A 22,245-nucleotide genomic window follows, 5' to 3' on the forward strand; every position below is an offset into this window, starting at 1 on the left:
CCATCACAAACAGTGAGGCTGAAGACTGAGAAATCATAAGCAAAGTCCAGACTCTTTAGTACACATCAGAAAAAGATGAATTTTTCCACATTTTTTTTTTCCTTCCTCTGTAGTTTCACTCTCTGTAAAAGAAATCTGAGCACATAGAGTAGATGGGTGCCCTAAAATAACCACATGAAATAACAGAAATGTACACACCAATGTTCCATATGCTTGTGATTTTTTTTGCCAAAAAATAATAAAAAAATAAAAATAAATAAAAATACCCTCCCCCCCCCCCCCCCCACCCGCCAAAACTTAAAAACATCAAATCAAATCCTTGGCATTTTTGTCAAGACATAACATAAATTATTTACTTTGAAAAGTAGAGGGTGCTTTTCAAGCTGTAAATTTCAGAATATGAAGCTTATCAGCTCCTCAAATCATAACACATCTTCCTGCCTTGCTCTTTCATTGAGACCTGCATTTGGGATAGATGCCAATGTTACGTATGATACAGCAGCAGTTTCAAATCGGTTTATAACTGACCAGCAGCAGTCAGAAATGATAATAATCCAGATGTTATGACAAAATGCGTCTCTACAGACAAGGAAATCTTATATTGGTATACAACCTGAAACCTGAAGCTCCAAGGCAACCTTGACATAAATTTTCAGCAAACATATTCCTGCCATTACTGGCTGTGCTATCCTATCAATTCAGTGTGATTATCTAGTCCAATACCAGGAATCCACATTTAATAGATGGTTCCAGCAGCAATCCTCTGACACAATCAGCTAAAGCTTGTTCTCTCTATCTTCTTTACCCTCATCTTTAATGCTGCCTGCAAGAGTTTTCCAGTTCCATAAACTGGTGTGTAAGGGCAGGCATTTGCTTCATAAACTCCTGCTGTTTCTCAGCTGCTTATCAGTGCAATGGAGGATTTTCAATACAGCATGTAATTAACTGTTACTGAGAAACTAAAAACAGGAGCAAGAAGTGTTGTTGAAGTGTAACAGAGAAAAGTGTGATTCGTCAGGGTTCTTCCTTCCTACAGTTTTTAAATTGTACCATGTCTCTCCCACAAATGAGCTCATGAAAGACTACAGTGTTTTTCCTAGTGATCTCTGCTTATGGAAATGGAAATGCCTTGCTGACCTCCAGAAAAATAACCCCCTCTACACTACTTATAGCAAGGCAACACTGCAGATGTTTACAGGACACTTTAGCATGTGATGCACGGATAATTCAAGGACATCTCCTATGCATTCTGACACAAATATTTGTTTGTTATGAGTTAACAAAATTCATTTTGAGCAAAATTTAGATTTTGGGAAGTATTTACATTTACAGAGCATTTACTTTGAGGTTTTACTGTCAGGGCTTCTGTATTTGTTTGGTCTTTCTGCGTACAGAAACCATTTTTGCAAGCACTAAAACTGGTGGAGACAGTCTGAGATATCTTGGCAGTGTCATTAGCACTGAAAAGACACTGTAAGTCAAGTCCTAAGCCACTGACAACTTGACAATGGCAAAACCTCACTGAAGTATTGTCAAATATCTGCACATATTAAATGTCAATATTGTTACTGAACTAGTAACTAGTCTTGAAAGCATGATTGTATAATCACTAATCGCAAATCTTGGTTTTAATTACACTAACCTCAATAGATAGTGCTTTCTCTTTTCTTGTTTCCCAGTTCAAATCTTCTTTTCCTGCTGCTACCTTTGTTTCTGCTTCATTCTTGGCTTTCTGACTATAGCCCTTTTTTTCTCAATATACTCCCACAGCTACCTACTGCTTCCTAAATAAACGTCTATTTCTACAGCTCTGTTGCACAAAGCATTACTTTGCTACGAAAGAAGCCTATTGCAAGTGATCACTGTTTGATGCTCCCATGGACCATTTCCATTTCCCCAGCCTTCTTACAACTGGAAGCCCAGCTGTTTGCTTTTTTCACTTCTTTCATTAGAGTTCACACTTTCCCTCCAGATACCCTACTAGAGCAACTGTCTTCCTACACCAAAACCCTCTGGAGATGTAGAAACATTAGTGATCATGTTAGAAGTACTAATGTGCAGAAACTTACCCAGTATTGCATTTGCTGTCTCTTGAGTTCAGCACAAAGAGCAGTCAGTCTCACAGTGCTCCTCAGTCTGAAAATAAAAGAGAGTGGATGAATTAAGAAAAGTTCTGTACAAGTGTGGGAATGCATTTGTTTCTTCCTTATAAACACATTTACCACACTTAACAGGCAAACATCCAAATCCAGCCGAGTTCTGCTGATGAAGCACCTGTTCCTGTGGGGCTGTGGTTACTGTTTCTTTGCTAAGAAGTCCCATAGGATTTGCTTTTTCCCACTCTCTCCATCTTTGTCTCTCATAACTAGATATATCATCTGTCCCTTCCTTACCTAAGAAAGTAAAGTCACTTGATTTTATGAATGTATTTGAAATAAACATGATAGTATTAATTTATTATTTTAATTGCTACTACTACTCTGAGATTTGTGCTCACCAGCCTCAAACAAGACCACAGATCCATCAACCTTATCACCAAAGTTTAGGGGGGGTCCTCAGTTCTAATAGTGTACAGTTTAAATAAATAAGACAACAAAAAGGTAAAAAGAAGTGCTCTTTAAACACTCCATTGGTAAGTGTAAGTAAGTCACTGAAATAGAAAAAGCATCATCTACTGGCAATCTCTTTCCCTTAGCTTCATTCCTGCAGCTGCTTGCAACTTTTCTTGCCAGGCAGTAATGCACTGGATACAGTATTTTTTTAATGACCTCAGTCACCATTCTAGTACTATCCCTATTCCCATAACATGTATTAATGTAGAAGTAAGCTTACTGTTGAATGCAAGTGATGTCAACATTCGTAACGGATGGTTACTTTAATTATAACAGATAAAGGAAAACTTTTTAGCCAGCATTATCTTGTGAAAGACTTTATCTGCAGCTAGTTAACTTGACAGCTTTACTGTAACTTTGTTATAATTAAATTTCTGTATCATGTAACTGTCTTGTTTGATTTTATTTCATATTACAGCTTTTAATTCTTTTAATTAACATTATAACCTCATTAACCAATGGTATATTTTTAATGCAGCTCATTTGTAAAACAGATATTAAGTTACATCCTAATGGACCCATTGCACTCAAGTTCTGTACAAATTGCACTCCTGCCTGACCCATGACTGAAATTAAACACAGCCTTAGATATTTAAATTCTTGCAAAATAACATGAAACTACGAGGGGCAGGAGTGGATGACACACATTTTAAAGTCCTTCTTGGCAAAGCAGGTAGGGAGTTGTAAGATATAAAGCTGTTCTGATCTAGGTAAGAAATAAAAATAAATAAATAAATAAACAACAACAACAACAACAACAAATGATAAAACAACAGCTTTAGTTAAAGCAAGTAATAACACTTTTTGTAGCAATTTGTTATCTATATTTAGAGCTCTTAAAAAAAAAAAAAAAAAAAAAGTCTCATGAGGAACCTGTACAATCCATCCTTTACTGATGGAAGGAGGGTTTGTTCTTATCACGCACTGCATCTAAGGCTGGTAACAAAAACTGCCTTGTAATGACAATTGTCAAAATAACAAGGTAGTCCTAACATGATTTTCTTTAAAGTCCTTTTAAAGATACTGCTTTGTAGCATATGTCCCCTACTATTGTTTGATGAGTTATTCCAAAGAATACATCACTTAGGAAGTAACAGGAAGTACAAACTAATAAAAATCTGAGACAGCAAAGTAAAATTAATCTTTCCAAGAGAAATGAATGCTAGTAAGTGGGCAATAATATCACTGCTTTTTCCAAACAAAAATACATTTGATAACGGTATACGCTATTACATATTTGCAACATTTGGCAATAAAACTTTAAAGGGTGAAATTTCAACAATTCTTATTTGCTGGGTTCAGTTGGGTTTTTTAAATATCATTTATAAATTGTTTGGTATAATTTAGATCACATTATATTAAGCACAAGCAAGGTGGTTATTTAAATATTCACAGGTCACAACAACACGCAAATGATTCCCTTATTTTCTTTATGTCAATTTTACATACTATTTTGCCACCTTAACTGAACTAAACCAAAGATTCACAACAATAATGGATGCTAGTTTTATTTCTTTAAATGTTTGGGATTAAATTAACAACCTTAGAGCAGCCAAGCATTTTGTTGTGACAGTGTATTAGGCTTTCTAGTGTTTCAAAAGCAGAATGTATTAATTCATACTTTTTTATTAGTATTGTTGTTTTAAAAGACAATTACTATGGCAACTATTTATCTTCACGTTTTCATTTTGCTTGTCAAAATCTTTGTATGAGAGATTTTGTAGATGACATGCAGTACTTAAAAATATCCTCTAGATGACACTGTTTACTGCTTTTGGAAAATATGCAGGCATTTATGAGAAATAGCTGCAAATTGAACCAATTACATCTGACAACCATTGTTTGAGTCTAAGCCTGTTCTCTTGACGTCAGTGGACAAGATTTCAGCAGTTTCAGTGAAAATATGAAGAGATCCTATTTTTATCTATAAAACTAAACAATAGTTTTGTATTTTCAACAGAAAAGACTGCAATTTAAAATACAATTAAAATAGTTTTCATTGCATTCTGAGCAATGAAATGTACCAAAGGAATGCTTGCTAATTGCCGAAACCCCTTCTCACACACACACTCTTAATTATTCTGGATGACTTTGTTTAAAAACGACACTGTATAAATATTAATCTTTTTTTTCAACTATTCTTTGTTCTGCAATCTACATTCAATGTAGCACAGTAAATTTGAGTTCATTAGATCAGCTATTGCTATTTAGATGTAAATGTCTTTGAGGAGGATTAATTACTCTCTAATTCTGATTTTTTTAAGTCAAGATAATGAAGACATTTTCTGACATTTCTCTGATTGGGAAAAAAAAAAAAAAAACACCCTAGAAATTCCCCTTGTGCCTCTGTATGAAATAATTCATAGTAGCTAAAACTTGGAATGTGCCTAATCTTCAGTTAGTAAATTAGGTTAGAATGCATTCCAGGAAGTAATTTCGTGGCTGAAACATCTAGGCTCAAGATGCTTCCCCCTTGTCCTATCACTATCCACCCTTGTAAACAGCCATTCCCCCTCCTGTTTATATGCTCCCCTCAACATCTTCTGAAAGAGAACCAAAGAAGTTCATCTTCTCTAGTCTGATCAGAAGCTTGCCTTCATCTAATCAAAAATAAAAAGAGAGAGAGATTATTCTTCAGTCACTTGAAAACAATGTTGAGCTTTGGCAAAAGCTTTGGCTTTCCCTTTATGACATTTTACATTACATGTTTCCAAGTGACTGATGAGACTATCTGAGGAATACCTGGGTGGTTGTTCAACAGAAAAAGCAGAGGATATCAACTGATAACAACATGTGCAACATTGGACCAAAATGGACAACAAACACTTTTACCAATGGAATGGAGCATTTCACTCATGTTCAAAGACTTAGATTCAAGGCCAAATCCTTCCGGGGGAAGAGAACTGAAGTCCTGCAACTCTTTTGGTTCCCTTACAGTAGCATAGGTATGTGTACAGTGAGAAAAAAAAAAAAAAAAAAAAAAAAGTCTGTTTCTACAACTAGCAAAGACAGTCTCTTCTTTCACTTAAATGTAATCATGTTAATAATATTTACATAGTTCAAAATAGTAATTCTGTCAATAACAAGCAAAATGTTACTGTACTGAATACAACCAATTACCCTCACTGAAGTCCTCCGGCACTCATAAGAGAAAAAAATCTCAGTAAGATTCCTCACATTTCTAAGAGAAGAATCAGGTGAGCAGTAATGTAAGTTAAGCAATAGCTGGACTTCAGCCTTGAAATGACTGGTGTTCATTGAGGTGTGTATGAAGTTTACATAGTTGGAAAAAAAGACTTGGTAATAATTACTCCTCACTATGACAGTAGCATAGGTAGGGTGTATCTGGTACTTACAGTGACTGACATATCCTGTAATGACTGAAAGTAAAGGACCTTTCCAATTACAGATATTTATTATTATTATTATTATTATTACACACTCATATACCTTTTTCTAGCATCACATATATTTCATTAAGGTTTTTACTTCAACAAGTTATATATAGGTTTATGCTATATATATAAGCTATAAGAAAAAGAATGTTTAAATAGGACTGAGTAAACCTGAGCTACTGATTTGCAAAATGTCCTAACTCAGAAACAAGTATCCTCTCCTCATCACAGGACTGAGGTTTGCAGGCATGAATATAAACTAGTCAGGCAGAAGACCTTCAGTCTATCCAAGATTTAGAAAGATAAGGGGGAAAGACAGAGATATGAAAAGGAATCTAAACACTGATCCCTGTAAATACATCTGAAAATAACAACTTTCTGGCATATGTCAGATCAAGCTTTGCCAGGAAAAACATACAAACAAACAAACAAACAACAATAACCAGAAAGTGACAATTCCAAGCAACTCATAATACTGTTTTGGGGGGGATTTTTTTTTCTGATTCTAAGGTTCTTCCCCAGGAGGGTGCATTTTGCTCACTCTGCCAGTAGCTGGACAGAGTGAAATCTGTTAGGCTTTGTTCAGGACCACTGTGGCACCTTCCTACCTTTGCTAGGACTGAAAGCAATCTAATCTACCTGTCTAGACAAGGCTTTTCTCTGGTCTGATCCTCCTCTTTGGTGTTGCTTGTGACATCCAGAAATTTGACAAGGAAAGCAATTATTGATCAGTCTGAGGTGTGTTTTGCTGTGATAATTGCCTAAGCATTGCTGTGCGATGCCCCTATAGATAGCTGCTTACTTATTTCCTGAGGCATTTCGTCCTTAGAGAGACAGAAACACTGATAAGAAGAGGACAAAATGACTAACTTTGATGGGGTTTGTGTTGAAATATCTGCTGCTTGTCAACATGGGAGGGAGAAGAGGTGATTTATTAGTAGTAAGAAATGAAACACAATGAAACTCTCGTATTCTTCTCCCAGACTATTTTCTGACTGTGACCACTCACTAAGTTCCCATCAGGAGAAAGTAGTGCCCCATTATCTTCGTATTTTTACTTTCTGTACTGTAACTTGCCACATACCTCATAAAACATAATTCACTTCAAGGCTTCTACTACTACTACTACTACTACTACGAAACAAGACCAAGAAAATAATTGAATGCAACAATGAATACAGAGAAGACAAATTATGGATTTAAGATGAATTTCAGTCTCTTAGATTTGTTTTCTCTTGTCCAAAATCTGAGTATTTCTAGGACACTGAAGACTATAGAAATAAACAGGAAGATATATGGTGATGCCTAACCTATTCCCTGAAAGTATGTCAAGCACAGACCTGTAATTTCCCCCGTTTTAATGAGAGTAATTTCACTGGGATTAATCCTTTCATTCAGACTCAGCACTGCGTGGGCACTCTCTTCAATTCTGGCTTCCACATCAAGAGAAGCTCTGAGAGGAATTAGCCTCCAGAAGGCCAAAACTACATCAAAGTGCTTCCCCAGAACATGGTGGCACGTACAGAGAGAGGACAGTGCTGCCAAAAGGAGGAAGAAACACACCTTCTCTTTCATGGGTCTCAAGCCCTGAAGAACAAACATTCTTTGAGAATCACAGCAATGCCACTGGGACACAGAAAGGATGCAGTTCTGGAATCTGCCCTCTTCCCTTCCACACGTATGCGGAAAATAAATGGGCATATTCTGCAGCTTTTGCAGTATTTCCACCAGTGGAACAAAACACAAGAGACAGAACTTCAGTATCATAGATTCTATGTTTTAACCAGAATGTTAAGAGAAGCAGAAGTGTCAGAATCAAGAATATATCATAACAGTACAGCACTTTTAACAGAAATATATCATATGTCTGCCTGCCCATCTGAAATCTAAAGAATGAAGCTGTGACTGTGTCACACAAGTATTTCCCCAGAGGAGACAGAGCTTCATTAAGCTTCACTACCTTAGTCACTTTGTGCAGATGATAAGGCGTGACCAAAAAACTGAAAATGTTTAGGTTCAAATTTAGATGCAAAGATGTCAATCCCAGTAATGCAAGATAGTGTGAGTAGATACATTGATTTAAATTGAACATATTCTATTTGCAGTTGATACAAGCAAAGAACAGGTCAGAAGCTGAAAGCGGAAAAACAAAGTAAATGTTTGAAGGAGGTCTGGTTCCACATTTTGGGTCTCATACTGATCCTTTTCAGTGTTGCATCAGCGTTACTCCACCAGCCAGACTTACATTACTCTTTTGGTGGAAATGAAAACAATTTAGTAAAGCTTTCTTCAGACATTGTTTTGTCTGAAAAAAAAAAACAAACATAAGACTCCTTTTCTTTTCCTGCTTTTTCCTTCCCCGTTTCCAAATAATAAAACATCAATAAGACATCAGGTTATTTGCAGGTCTTGGAATACTTTCACCTTGCACAAAAGCATACACTGGTTTGAATCAGCTTCTGTTCTGATTCATCAGCTACTTCCACCGTAAAAAATAATATGAAAGTAACAAAGAATAAAACATTTTTCTCTTTATGTGCCATATGCAATTACATCTTGTTTAAGTGGTCCAATAATTGCATTTTAAATGGCACTTCTTTATTATTCTCTTTTTGCCATTTCCAAATTGATTTTTATTGTTTCACTAAATAGTTACTAAAGCTTTGTGAGAAGGAAAAAAAATCAGCACACTTTCAAGCAAACAATTCAACTCTGTATGTTAATCTGTATCTTTAAATAAGCAGAAATAATTAATGGGAGTTCGGCACCTTGCTGTATTGTACAGTGACAGGGATTAAACACTGGCACTGCAAAATGCCAGTTTTCTGCTTGTGCATTTGTAGACCCTTCAGAGCCATGAAATGACATTTGCAATCTTTGTCAGTCTAAAAAAAATGGCAAATTCAGTTAAATTTAGATCTGCCATTCAAATGGAATAAAGGTCGTCACCTGCCCCTTTTGTGATTTGATTATCCAGGAACTGAGTTTATTTTCCACAAGGATGGTCCATTAAAAGGCCCCAATTCTGCAACTATTTCCAACACCTCAGAAGCTCAAGTAGTTTCAATTATTCATTATTAACTGACTTTGCTATTGTTGTTAAAGAGTACACATTATACAGCCATAAATTGTTTGCTTAAGTGTTTTTCTTTTCCTAGAGCTCTAACAATCATTCTGCAAAACAATTAAAAAACATTTTTCGATGATAGAAAAGAGTACATTAAATAAGTATCATGCACACTCAATTAACTGGCCTTCTGAAAGGCTGTACTTACATATGGTTTACATTACACAAAACATTTTTACTGACTATATTTGAACTACTCAGTAAGTAAAGACTCAATATTCAATCCCTATGCCCAGGAAGAGGAAGAAACTCCGAAGAAAGCTCCAAAAATCCAATCAGAGGTATAACATCTGGACAAAAGATGCATATCTGTAAGGAGAAATGTGTCTGCAAGAATGTGAAAAAAACAGGCTCAACAATCCGTTCTGTATGCTCTTATGAAACTTTGCAGCATTCTCCTCTTTGGCGTTTATAAAATTCCTAAAGTTTTGGAGGTTAGGAGTAAAGTAGAAGATAAGCATCACTTTTTGGTATTGTTACATCATGTGAGAACTGGATTTCCTGAGGTTACCACGAGACCAGATTGTGGCAGAAGCCTGAGTCAAGTCAAATGTCAGTGCAGAAAAAAGCAAATGCCTGTCCTGTGAAGGTGAACGACTTCATGGTTTAAATACAGTCTGCAACATGGGGAAACCTCACATCATACCTGCCACACAGAACTCCAGTCCTCTAGACTTTCAGCAGACAGTTCAAGGAACAACCACGTCAGGAGCACTCTGAACGATCACAGCAGGAGTGGCAATTTGGCCTTGAATAATTCCTATTCAAGATGGGACCAAAGCTGTACTTGCGTGTGATTTAAGCAACGTTTAAAAAACACTGCTTCCTGGGATAATAGTAAGGACTGCTAAATAGCTAGCACGTAACCTGCTATTTGAACACACACACAGAATTGTTTATAATGTATTTTCTCATTATGCTGGACTGAAGGGAATGTGCTATAGGTGTGCTGTAGGTCAGGTTCCAGTGTTGCCCTGTGATGGCATGATGCTAAGAGCTCGCTCATTAGAATATGAATCAGATCTCCGCAGAAAGTGGTAGAACTGCAGGAGAGGAAAAAAGCCATTTTGCTTTAATAATAACAGACTGTAAGAGGTAATCCCAGGTACAAAATGATCAAGTGACCAGAGCCAGTTCAGTGAAGAATGATAGCATTTTGTGCTCAACACTTCAAGATTAAAGTCTTTAGTTAGCTAAGCATAATGTGAATCAGTTTCATTTATAATGTATTGTGTGAGCCTGTAGTCAGTATGATACAATGTAAGCAATTCCATTTAGTGCAATTTGACTATAGCTAGTACAGAATAATTGGAGTCAGTTTCTAGCATGCTAGAATTCAAGTCAAATATGATATGGAAAAGAATTTGATACATAATAGTATGGAGGCGAAGATAACATGCAATGATGTGGATGAATAGTTAATACGCTGTAATACAAAAGTCATTCTAATAGGTTATGATGTGATTAGGAGACCAGTGTTCTTAAATGCAGACAAAGGCCTAATACATCATGGTAAAGAAAGAAGGCTATTAAGGAACAGTATAAATAACAGTACATAGCTGCCATTTGACCAAACACCACACACCGTAGTTTTCCCAAATGTAAGATCAGCCAAATAAACATTTACTGGAGGATAAAACATGGCTACTCAAGTGAACATGGGAAATGTTGTACAGCAGTTCCTCAAATTTCAGAGACTGTGTAATGCTGTGCTGTGTGATTCTGATTCCTGCTCAAGGACTTGAGCTTCTATTAATTTTCTTCCAATATTATTAGAAGTAGTCATGACAGTTCTAGCCCCCTTGGTGCTCTCAGACACAATTTTACAATCTGCTGTGCAAACACTGTAGTCTGAAACACTGCCTTTTCCAAGAGGTTAACAATGCATGATTAGTTAAAGAACTACAGCATTTTAAAGCAAGCACATAAACATTAACATGGCAGAACTTCAAGTAAACACCTCTGGCTTTCTAATGTAGCTTCAGAAAACAACAGAAATGTTGTACTATCTATTTTATACTATTTGAAGCTTGAAACCAACCATGATTAGTTCTCTGAAATTTCACTGTTTTTTCCCTTCCTAACACAGGCTAACCCTGTGTACATGAGAAGAACTCATTTATGAGCATGTGGTAATCAGTTCTGACTACAAGTTAAAGTCATCCTTGAGCAAACAGAAAACTATTCAGCTTAGCAATAAAGTTAAATAATTATTACCAGGCTATGTGATGTGACTACAATGTGACATTGAAATAACTATGGTGTGATTAGAATAAGAATGTTATATGTCTGTGATATTACTAGAATGAGGCTATAAAACGTCTGTGATGCCATACTGCTGTGATATGACTAGTGTCAGAAAAAATGTGTGCATTATTAATGCATACATAAACACGCCATATTTCAGAAGCAGTGTGCATTACACAGAAAGCTCACAGTCCTAATTATCTTCTTTATTAATGGCTGTTCTGCTTTGTATTTTAGAAGACGAAAGGATTACATTCTTAATTCATTCACAGAATTCTTTTTTTTCTAAGTGGTTTGGCAGTGAGGTTGCTCCTTTGTGTCACTTGCTTGACTTTCAATGCTGGGGCTCTAGCCATCCTTCCTGTATTACATAATGAACATTTTTCTTAAACTATTATTAGATTCAGTTCCGTTTGCAACCATTACTTGATGTCATCAAAACCAGGATCAATTTTTTTCTGTGTCTGTAATAGGAGTCTTTCAGACACAAATACAAAGCACTGCAAAACTAAGACTGCTTAGTCTTTACACATCATGCAACAACAGGATTGCAGTGCTCACATACAGAGTGTATTATCAGTCTGTATCACTTCCAAGGGAACGTACCACAGTAATATCACTATGTGCCACACAAAACCAAGCCATGAAAATTACTGACCTCCAACAGATATGATGAGCTTCCACAACTGCCTAACGCTGAGCCGTATGTGTGTATGTATACAGGAATCTGAAGGCAGGAGCCTGCATCTGAAAATGTAAAATCTTCTAAAATCTTTGAGGCAGTAACTTGGATCTCTTGCTGGCCAGTGCTATCAAACTGAAATAGCAGACACTTTTTAGTTACAATATCGCACATGAAAGAAGATAAATACTGATGTTATCTTTTCTTTTTGTATGCACATATATTTGAAAGGCTTAACCAGAAACAGCAGCCAGCATGGCCATGTATCTGGGCATACTAAATTGAATAGGTACTGTGTGATTCAGCTTGCAAGTTCAAGCTGAGAAAAGCTAGCAGTAAAAGCATAGCCAAATGAAGATTCATTCATGCTTCAGAAAATGTTTAAAAATGCACTACATATAACGCACTATATATAATGTACTATAATCATCCTCTTGTCACACTTTTGAGGTCAGTTGTATCATAACACATCGGCATTTTATTACACCGTCTTCCAGGCATGTGATGCTGCTTTGTGGCTAGCTGGATAATTTACCTGTGTCATTTACAGGGAAGGAGAAGTGATCACTTTTATTATTTATCAGACCACAGAGAAGTGTTTTCCAGCTCGATGTTTAAGCAGACAAAAACACAACCAGCGAAACAGCTCTCCCTTTCCTTCAGCGAGTATCTTGGTTGACCCTTCGGGAAGGGGAAGGAGAAAGGTGTGCAGGCGTAAATGGGAGCCGAGACGTGGCTGGAGTCTGAACAGCGTGAATTATAGATGAAAAGGCATGTATTAAATATAAAGCCGAACCACGCAGCGGCGGGCCGGGGCAGGCTGCTTGCTGCGGGCGGCGCGCCGGCAGGCCGCGGAGAGTGCGCAGCCACCGCCGCCCGGGTGCGCTCCTCCGCGCACTGAACTCCCCCACTCCAATCCAATAAAAAATAATAATAATAAAAAAGCCATAACATCCCTTTTTCCCCAGATTAGCCGCAAACCCTCTGTCATTGCTTCAACCGGCAGCGGGGCACCCCACACTCGCCAGGGCGGCCCCAGCCTCCCGTCGCGCACTCGCCCGCCCCTGGAGCACGGCGACCCGCGACGCACTCCGCCTCCCGCCCCCCTCTCCGCGCGGCTCCGCGCTTGCTCGCCCCCTCCCTCCCTCCCTCCCTCCCCGCGCCGCCCGCCGGCCGCCCGCCGGCCGCCCCCGCCGCCCGGCCGACCCACGGAGCGACGTGCCCGGCGGCCAATGCCAGAGCCGCGCTCCGGCAGCCGCCTCCCCCGCCGGCGCGGACCAATGCGGTGCGGCGGGAGGGGGGGCTTAACGCCGCGCACACCCTCCCTCTGGGCTTATTGAGAGTTATATCAAGAATTTCAGTTGAGAGAGAGAGAGAGAAGGAGAGAGTGTGCGTGAGAGGGAGACTGGGAGGGAGGAGGGAAAGCGCTGTCGCTTCCTCCCATCACTAAAGCAATAATCTATTAGGATTTTTTTTTACCTTTGTTTTCTTTTTTTTTTCTTTTTTTTTCTTTTTTTTTTTTTTCTTTTTTTTTCTTTCTTTAATGTGGGCAACTATCAACCCAGAGGTAAGAAGGGGGAGAGAAGCACCGCCAGACCAACTCTGTCATTTCCAGTAAGAAGTTGCAGACTTGATGTAGCTGTCTCTGCTGTGGTGAGAGAGGGATGGAAATTGTGTGCAGTGCAGAGTGGAAAATGCTCCCCATCTAAAGAAGTGCACCGGATTTTTGCTTGCTGCTTGTTTGCGCTGTTGCGTGCGCGTTAAGCACCCGAAGGATCGCCGCTTAATAGAAATGAAACATGGAGAGGATGACTAACGACGGAACTGTGAATTTGTTCCCTGGAGTTGCTAATTTGCCACCCCGAAGCAACACATATCTCAAGGAGGAAGCGTTTGGCTGCTGCTGATTTCTCCAAAACTGGTGGTGTACCAGATGCATTGTGCTGTATCTGCTGGAACAGATCATTGCTTAGCTGCAGCAGATCATCAAAGGTAGACAACCAACGTAAGTGCAAAGTTACCCATACACCGTGATGCATTTCATTAACAAAATAATAATGAGAGCCAACACACAGTGTATTTATCTAGGGAACGGATCAGTATTTTGGATTCAGTTGGTGCTGGTGGCAAAGGCTCACCTACTCCCTGTCTCTGCATCCCTACCTGCATCACTCTGCTGGAAGTAATCACGGGCAGCAGCTCCCGTGCTGCTTAATGCAGATAAGGTTAGTGCTGAGGGTGCCCAGTTCCTCCAAACTGCAGGTGCTGGAGCCTTGCTCCCGGGTAATTCACAGCTAGCAGAGCATGCAAACACAAGTCCTTCTGTCGCTTTTTTTTTTTTTTTTTTTTTTTTTTAACCTGCATTATTAGTCTGCAGTATTTATGTGTGGCAGCTGCTAATAACATCCTAAAGGGAGATCATTGTCGATGGAGAAAGGTTGAGAGGCTGTACCTTTTTTCCTCCCCTCATATTCAGAAAATATATTCACCCCCTCCATCTGTAAACATACTGGCTGCTCCTAAGTTGCGTTCGGAATTTCCAGCCCCCTCGGTTTAGACCATGTTTTAAAACAAACAAATAAAGTTTAAGGTTATTAAACAGAGGGGGAAGTATCCAACATCTGGAGAGGATACACTGGGCTGAGAGTGTAAGAAACTGTAAGTCCTGTTATTGTCTCGTCAGTTAACAGGGATGTGAAGTCGCCAGTGACGACTGCTGCAGCAGCAGCATGTCCGGGTGGTTATTTCCCAGTACGATCACAGTAGTGGGGGATGCAAGGCACAGGGAACAGAGAGAAATCTGGTTAGCAAGAGCTGAAAAATGCGTATGGAAGCAAACAGCAAATGACATTTGGCAGCTGCCATAGCAGTTAGAATCCAGCAGAAGTACAGGAAGATTTTTACTTGCACCAAATGACTGGGTGGAGGAGGGTAGAGGGGAAACGCACGTTACGGATTACACGGTGTGCCAAGAAATTATTCAGAAAGTACGTGTTGAAACTGCAGCTACCCTTAATCCTGCAAGTAGTTATTTCTGTTCTCGCTCTCTGCAAACGCAGCCAATGGGATATTAGTGTATTTGTCCAGAGGGATTGCTTGTAAAGGGGAGCAGTAGGAAAGCATACTGCTGCAAGCGTGCCTTGCAAAAACAAGTAGTAGTTGGAAATTGTGGATTTGTCATACCTTAAAAACCAATAATGCTGTTCTGTGTGGTTGTGTTGACAGTGCTGTCTCCAAATAAGAAATGAGATGTAATGCATCCTGCAGTCCATGCATACCTCCTCTTGCAAATCGCGCATCATTTCTGTCTGGAAACCTTTAAGTCCTAAAATCCAGGAAAAGACAATAAAAACATTATCATGGACCTGAGGGAATTTTACTTGTTGACTGCTTTGATTGCCTGTTTAAGGCTGGATTCTGCTGTAGCTCAAGAACTTATTTACACTATTAGAGAGGAGCTGCCTGAAAATGTCCCCATAGGAAACATACCAAAGGATCTGAACATTTCTCACATCAATGCTGCCACGGGGACCAGTGCCAGCCTTGTCTACAGACTGGTGTCTAAAGCAGGGGATGCCCCTCTGGTCAAAGTATCCAGTACCACTGGGGAGATCTTTACAACATCGAACAGAATAGACAGAGAAAAACTCTGCGCTGGCGCTTCCTATGCAGAAGAAAATGAGTGTTTCTTTGAACTTGAAGTGGTGATTCTCCCCAATGACTTTTTTAGGCTGATCAAGATAAAAATAATTGTGAAGGATACTAATGACAATGCACCTATGTTTCCATCCCCTGTCATCAATATCTCCATACCAGAAAACACTCTGATCAACAGTCGCTTTCCAATCCCATCAGCAACAGATCCTGATACAGGTTTCAACGGTGTGCAGCACTATGAGTTGTTGAACGGGCAGAGTGTCTTTGGCCTGGATATCGTAGAAACTCCAGAAGGAGAGAAATGGCCTCAACTGATTGTGCAGCAGAACTTGGATAGAGAGCAAAAGGACACCTACGTGATGAAAATCAAAGTGGAGGATGGAGGTACCCCACAGAAATCCAGCACAGCTATCCTGCAAGTCACAGTAAGTGATGTCAATGATAACAGGCCAGTTTTTAAAGAGAGTCAAGTAGAGGTTCATATACCAGAGAATGCGCCTGTAGGCACTTCTGTAATTCAGCTTCATGCTACAGATGCAGATATAGGAAGCAATGCAGAAATCAGATATATTTTTGGTGCCCAAGTTGCCCCTGCGACCAAAAGATTTTTTGCTTTAAACAACACCACAGGGCTGATCACAGTTCAGAGGTCCTTAGATCGGGAAGAGACTGCTATTCACAAAGTGACAGTGCTGGCTAGTGATGGCAGCTCTACACCAGCTCGGGCAACTGTGACCATCAATGTCACTGATGTAAATGATAACCCTCCGAACATAGACCTCAGGTACATAATAAGTCCCATCAATGGCACAGTGTACTTATCTGAGAAAGATCCTGTCAATACAAAGATTGCCCTAATTACGGTTTCAGATAAGGACACTGATGTGAATGGCAAAGTGATCTGTTTCATTGAGAGAGAGGTTCCCTTCCACCTGAAGGCAGTTTACGACAACCAGTATTTGTTAGAGACCTCCTCCTTGTTGGACTATGAGGGCACCAAAGAATTCAGCTTTAAAATTGTTGCTTCTGATTCTGGCAAGCCCAGTTTGAACCAGACTGCCCTGGTAAGAGTTAAGCTGGAGGATGAAAATGACAACCCTCCGATTTTCAGCCAGCCTGTAATTGAGCTGTCAGTTTCTGAAAACAACCGTCGTGGTCTATACTTAACAACTATTAGTGCCACAGATGAAGACAGTGGGAAAAATGCAGACATTGTTTATCAGCTTGGCCCTAATGCCTCCTTTTTTGATCTGGATCGAAAGACGGGAGTTTTGACAGCCTCCAGAGTTTTTGACAGAGAAGAACAGGAGCGTTTCATTTTCACTGTTACAGCCCGAGACAATGGCACCCCTCCTTTGCAGAGTCAAGCAGCTGTAATCGTTACTGTGTTGGATGAAAATGACAACAGTCCCAAATTTACTCATAATCATTTCCAGTTTTTTGTATCGGAGAACCTACCAAAGTATAGCACTGTGGGGGTGATCACGGTGACTGATGCAGATGCTGGGGAAAACAAAGCGGTGACCCTTTCTATCCTCAATGACAATGACAACTTTGTGCTGGATCCCTTCTCTGGAGTTATAAAGTCCAATGTTTCTTTTGATCGAGAGCAGCAGAGCTCCTATACCTTTGATGTCAAGGCAGTTGATGGAGGACAACCTCCTCGTTCTTCTACAGCGAAAGTGACCATAAATGTCATGGATGTTAATGATAACAGTCCTGTTGTCATCTACCCGCCTTCTAATACTTCTTTTAAGCTGGTGCCACTCTCAGCAATTCCAGGATCAGTGGTAGCAGAAGTGTTTGCAGTAGATATCGACACTGGAATGAACGCTGAACTGAAGTACACAATAGTGAGTGGAAATAACAAAGGTCTGTTTCGGATTGATCCAGTGACAGGTAACATCACTCTGGAAGAAAAGCCAACTCCTAATGATGTGGGGCTGCATCGCTTAGTTGTCAACATAAGTGATTTGGGTTATCCCAAATCTTTGCATACTCTTGTGCTTGTTTTTTTGTATGTAAATGATACTGCTGGAAATGCCTCTTATATTTATGACTTGATACGCAGGACTATGGAAACGCCTCTGGACAGGAACATAGGAGACAGTAGCCAACCCTATCAAAATGAGGACTATCTCACAATCATGATTGCTATTGTGGCAGGTGCCATGGTTGTCATAGTGGTGATATTTGTCACTGTTCTCGTTCGCTGCCGGCATGCATCCAGATTCAAAGCCGCCCAGAGGAGCAAACAAGGTGCTGAATGGATGTCTCCCAATCAGGAGAACAAGCAAAGCAAGAAAAAGAAAAGGAAGAAAAGGAAATCTCCGAAGAGTTCTCTTTTGAACTTTGTGACCATTGAGGAGTCCAAACCTGATGATGCAGTTCATGAACCCATCAACGGGACAATAAGCCTTCCAGCAGAGCTGGAAGAGCAAAGTATAGGAAGATTTGATTGGGGCACAGCACCACCAACAACCTTTAAGCCTAACAGTCCTGATCTTGCCAAGCATTACAAATCTGCCTCTCCGCAGTCTGCTTTTCATCTCAAACCTGACACTCCCGTTTCAGTGAAAAAGCACCATGTGATTCAGGAACTCCCTTTGGACAACACCTTTGTTGGTGGCTGTGACACCCTTTCCAAACGCTCTTCCACTAGTTCAGATCACTTCAGTGCCTCAGAGTGCAGTTCCCAAGGAGGCTTCAAGACAAAGGGCCCCTTACACACCAGACAGGTAAACGAGCACTTTTACTGGTCTATAAGTACTGCATACAAGTGCCCGATCAACCAGTATTAAAAGTGCCAGTACGTTCTTTTTTTCTTTCAGTCTAATTTAGCTTAGATATATTATGGGGGGGGAAAAAAAAAACAAAAAAAAAAAACAACCAACCAAAATAATAATAATAATATACTAAAAAAAACAAAAACAAAAACCACAAAAAACAAAACCAAGCAAAGAAAAAAAACCTCAGCCACATTATCACTTAACCGGGGCTTACCCACACATTTTCAAAATGTCTCTGGTACTTTGGATTCTGAAGATTACTGATTGTTAAAGAACGGTATGGGTCCCCACATATGCACATGCATATGCATAAACAGACATGTTTTTTTTTTTCTCCCCAGTATTTGACTACCCAAATGTAAACGTTATTGAAGAAAGACCTCTTTTATGCCAAATTTCATTTAGAAAAACGTGACTGTTTTGAAATTGAAGGGATGTGTACATTCAATGTCAAATTTCAAAGTGAGTTGACTTGAATTTCTTTTAACAGTTCAAGCTGATATGGAACTTTGTTAAGTTAGTGCTACGAAAGGGGTTAATTTTTTTTTTTCCTTAACAAAGACAGCTGAATTTCCAAGCTACTTCATCTGCGAAGCATGTGGTTTGTTCATAGAATATAACTAAGCCATACGGAAGTCTTCCTCTGTTTTGAGTTTAAATGATTTTGTTGTAATAGATTAAAGTTGGTATTGCATAGACAGTTCATTGCATATTTTAAAAAATGGCCAAAGCATACTTTCAAAAGGAATGCGTTCTCTGAATACATCTGAATTATGCAGAAAGAAGTCAGCCCATTGTAAATATTTTCTCATCTTAGTAATGCATAAGTGATCTGTCATAACTCGTTTTAAACTGTGAAATATGCCATATGAAGAGGGATTAGGAGGCTGAGAAACTCATATTTCAACCAAATCCAGCATTAGTTTTTCTTAGGTCTAATAATTCCTTGCTAATAAAGATTTAAATGCAGTGCTGTCTAATTTATTTTATTGGTGCTTGTCTTTTGCCACTAAATTAGAATGTCAATATAGCCTGTAGATGGCACTAAGGTACTATGTCGCTTACGCTGGCCCGGTGCCAGTCCTGCAGTAGGTAGGAAAAGGGGGGAGGGAAGGACCAAACTGATATTCCAGCCAAAGAACCTTTTATTTAATGGTAGTTGCACTGGACTGGTCAGTAGTTAAGTTCGTGTGTTTACAAAGCAGCTTTCCAAGTGCTTAGCTTCCACTGCACCAACTTCTTAGGAATCACTTTTGTATGCCTGTTGGCATTGTACCCTCCAAGTTATGGTGATTTCTCAGAATTTATTAGAGATACGAATCTTGCAGAATCAGGCGAGACACATTTAGGCTTGTCTTTGCAAAAAGATTTTGACAGTAGCCAAGTTTAGGATAAAGTCATTCTCTTGCTGTTGCATTAGCCTTATCTGAGATGAATGTGGTGTATCCAGAACTGTGTCTTGACTTTGGGTGTCTGTAAGGTGTCACACTAACAAGATACTAAGAATAAAACAAGCACTTTTGAGGCAGTTCTGCTAAAGTAACTACTCTGAGACAACTGATAACAGTGAGATACTGAAAACATCTAAGAAGGTTCTCACAAAACTGTCACCTTTCTAAGAAATTGAAGTTGTGGTGAACTCCAGTAGCAGTTTTTAATCTGCTGTACAGCACCATATACATACTGTCTGCATAAATTTAAGAAAAGATCTCATTTAAAACAAACAAAAATAATCTGTAGAAGAGCTCTGCATAATCAGTGGTTACTTGGCTGAAGTTTTCACGAGATTTTTTTTCCCCTTGGTTTAGTTACAAAATGTATCACCTCCAACCCACGCATTCCTTTTCTGTTCAGAGATGTTGTTAAATTATCTTAAATTAGCTCTCCAAACTCTATTAAGAAACTCAGACTTAAGCGCCCACAGTATATTGGGAAATTTAAGGTTTGAAATATTATTTACCTGACAGAATGTATATGCTCTGCACAGTGAAATTGAATATGAGCAAAATATAATTTAGGAAAAAAAAAAAAAAAGAAACAGAAAAACACCCTACAGGTGTATTTTTAGTTAGTTGTGTTCATTACATTAAATATATTGGTTTCATTTTAATAACCATCTATATTTCTGTATATGGATGTGATTCAGGTTTCACTGAAGTCTTATTAAATCCTCCCTGAAGTCAGCAAATATTCATATCATGTGATTTGAATCACTCCCTGCAAAAGCTGCAGTCTTATGTCTAACTGCGAGTATAACTCTTCCTTAGGCAGACAGTTATCTAAACTGAGTTTATGTACTTTTATCCTGTGGGGAAGGAGGAGGTGCTGCTGAGGTTTTTTCTTGTTTTTTTTTTCTCAGTCATGCGTGTTACAGGAAGTAACCTTATGTCCCCTTAACACTTTTGGCTGGAGGAGTGCAGCCAATAATGGCAGTAATCGTTAGCAGTCTTTGTACTATTTTTTCTGTAATTCCTGGGATTAGGATGCATCTTGAGTAACATGCACTGGCACTGCAGTTAAATACGCTTTCATAGGTCTTTTAAATAGATTTTTATGGAGTATGTCCTTTAAGCAAAATATTCAGACTTAAAATAGAAATCTTACTGAACCGTAGTTAAAACTAATGTTACAGTAGTGGAAACACTTTTTTTTTTTTTTTTTTTTTTTTTTAATTCCTTCATGAAGAGGTATTTAATTCTGTTTTCTTGAAGCTTAAAATAATTATTTTCTGTGTCTTATGCTGGAAGTTGTAGTAAATTCATTGTAATATAAGTTTTCTGTGTGGGAATTGTGGAAGATGTTGAAATAGGTAAAGAAGAAATATAGGATTAGTATTTGTCTAAGAAATGCTAGCATCCTATGTTTCTACTTCAAATTTCTTTCAGTTCAAGCAAAATATACATTAAGTGTATCTTGCAGGTGACTAAATTAAAACTGGTTTGGAGATGAGACCCAAGTCCCCACTTGGACTTTATTCAAACAAAATCCTATTACTTCTAATGGGAGCTGGGCTCTAGAAACCTGTTAGAACTGGGACCTGTGTCAGAAAGCCTTTAGAATCCAGAAATTGATTGTTCAATCCAAATTTATTAGTATTTTTTACTGGGCAAATTCTGTGTTATTGTTGATAATTTTAGAGGAAATTCTCTGGTTGAGTCTTTTCTTCACATCTCTTTGAATTGCACAGGTTGATGTTTTAGAAGTACCCAGTATAAAAACCAAAGCCTTCTTAAAGTGCCTATCTTGCAGTAAACCTGGTGGATGCTCTGAAAAGAGCATTTTTGAATACTTGAACTTGGGATTGTTTTAAATGCTAATTCACATAATTAGGAGTATGGAAAGGATGTTACACACCACCAGCTCATATAGCTAAGCTTCCAAAATCAGTGTTATGACTCATAAAGAATGCTGAAATCTATGCAGGCTTCTCAATCAGTGTTCTTTTCAGAATTTGATTGAACTTTAAAATGCACTTGAAATTAGTAAGTCAGTACACTAAACAACTGCATAGAAATATAGTAGAAAACGACATGTATTCTTCAGAGTGAAAGGCCTTTCATAAAAAGCAAATAAACAGACAAAAGCCTCCTACTCAGTATCATTAGGTTAACAACAGATTAAATAATAAAAGAAATTATGGCCAATTTGCTGTGGTTATCCCAGTTTTAAATTATAACTTCATTTAATCAGATTTGAAGCACAGCACTGGCAAATAAAACAGTTTGTAAAATAAGTT

At 38.7% G+C, this 22,245-nt stretch overlaps 1 protein-coding gene and 1 long non-coding RNA gene across 3 annotated transcripts in view; one reads left to right on the forward strand and one right to left on the reverse strand.

Annotated features, from left to right (window-relative positions):
* Positions 1–297: 297 nt before the first annotated feature.
* LOC149920203 (uncharacterized) lies at positions 298–12,912 on the reverse strand. The gene is made up of 4 exons (XR_016470145.1): positions 12,599–12,912; positions 12,040–12,198; positions 2,070–2,136; positions 298–460 (listed from the first exon to the last, which is right to left on the reverse strand). It is a non-coding gene; the product is annotated as an uncharacterized LOC149920203 (long non-coding RNA).
* Positions 12,913–13,612: 700 nt separating this feature from the next.
* PCDH9 (protocadherin 9) overlaps positions 13,613–22,245 on the forward strand; it is a 710,954-nt gene continuing 702,321 nt past the window's right edge. The window contains exons 1-3 of one of the 2 annotated variants that reach the window (XM_090131111.1): positions 13,613–14,068; positions 14,152–14,288; positions 15,289–18,458. In XM_090131111.1, coding sequence (XP_089987237.1) covers positions 15,423–18,458 — 3,036 coding nt within the window. In that variant the 5' untranslated portion in view covers positions 13,613–14,068; positions 14,152–14,288; positions 15,289–15,422. The remainder of the gene's footprint in view (positions 14,069–14,151; positions 14,289–15,288; positions 18,459–22,245) is intronic. The other variant, XM_031614543.2, reaches the window with a different exon arrangement.

Source organism: Phasianus colchicus, chromosome 1 (genome assembly GCF_987193195.1).
Source record: "Phasianus colchicus chromosome 1, bPhaCol1.hap1.1, whole genome shotgun sequence".
NCBI lineage: Eukaryota > Metazoa > Chordata > Aves > Galliformes > Phasianidae > Phasianus > Phasianus colchicus.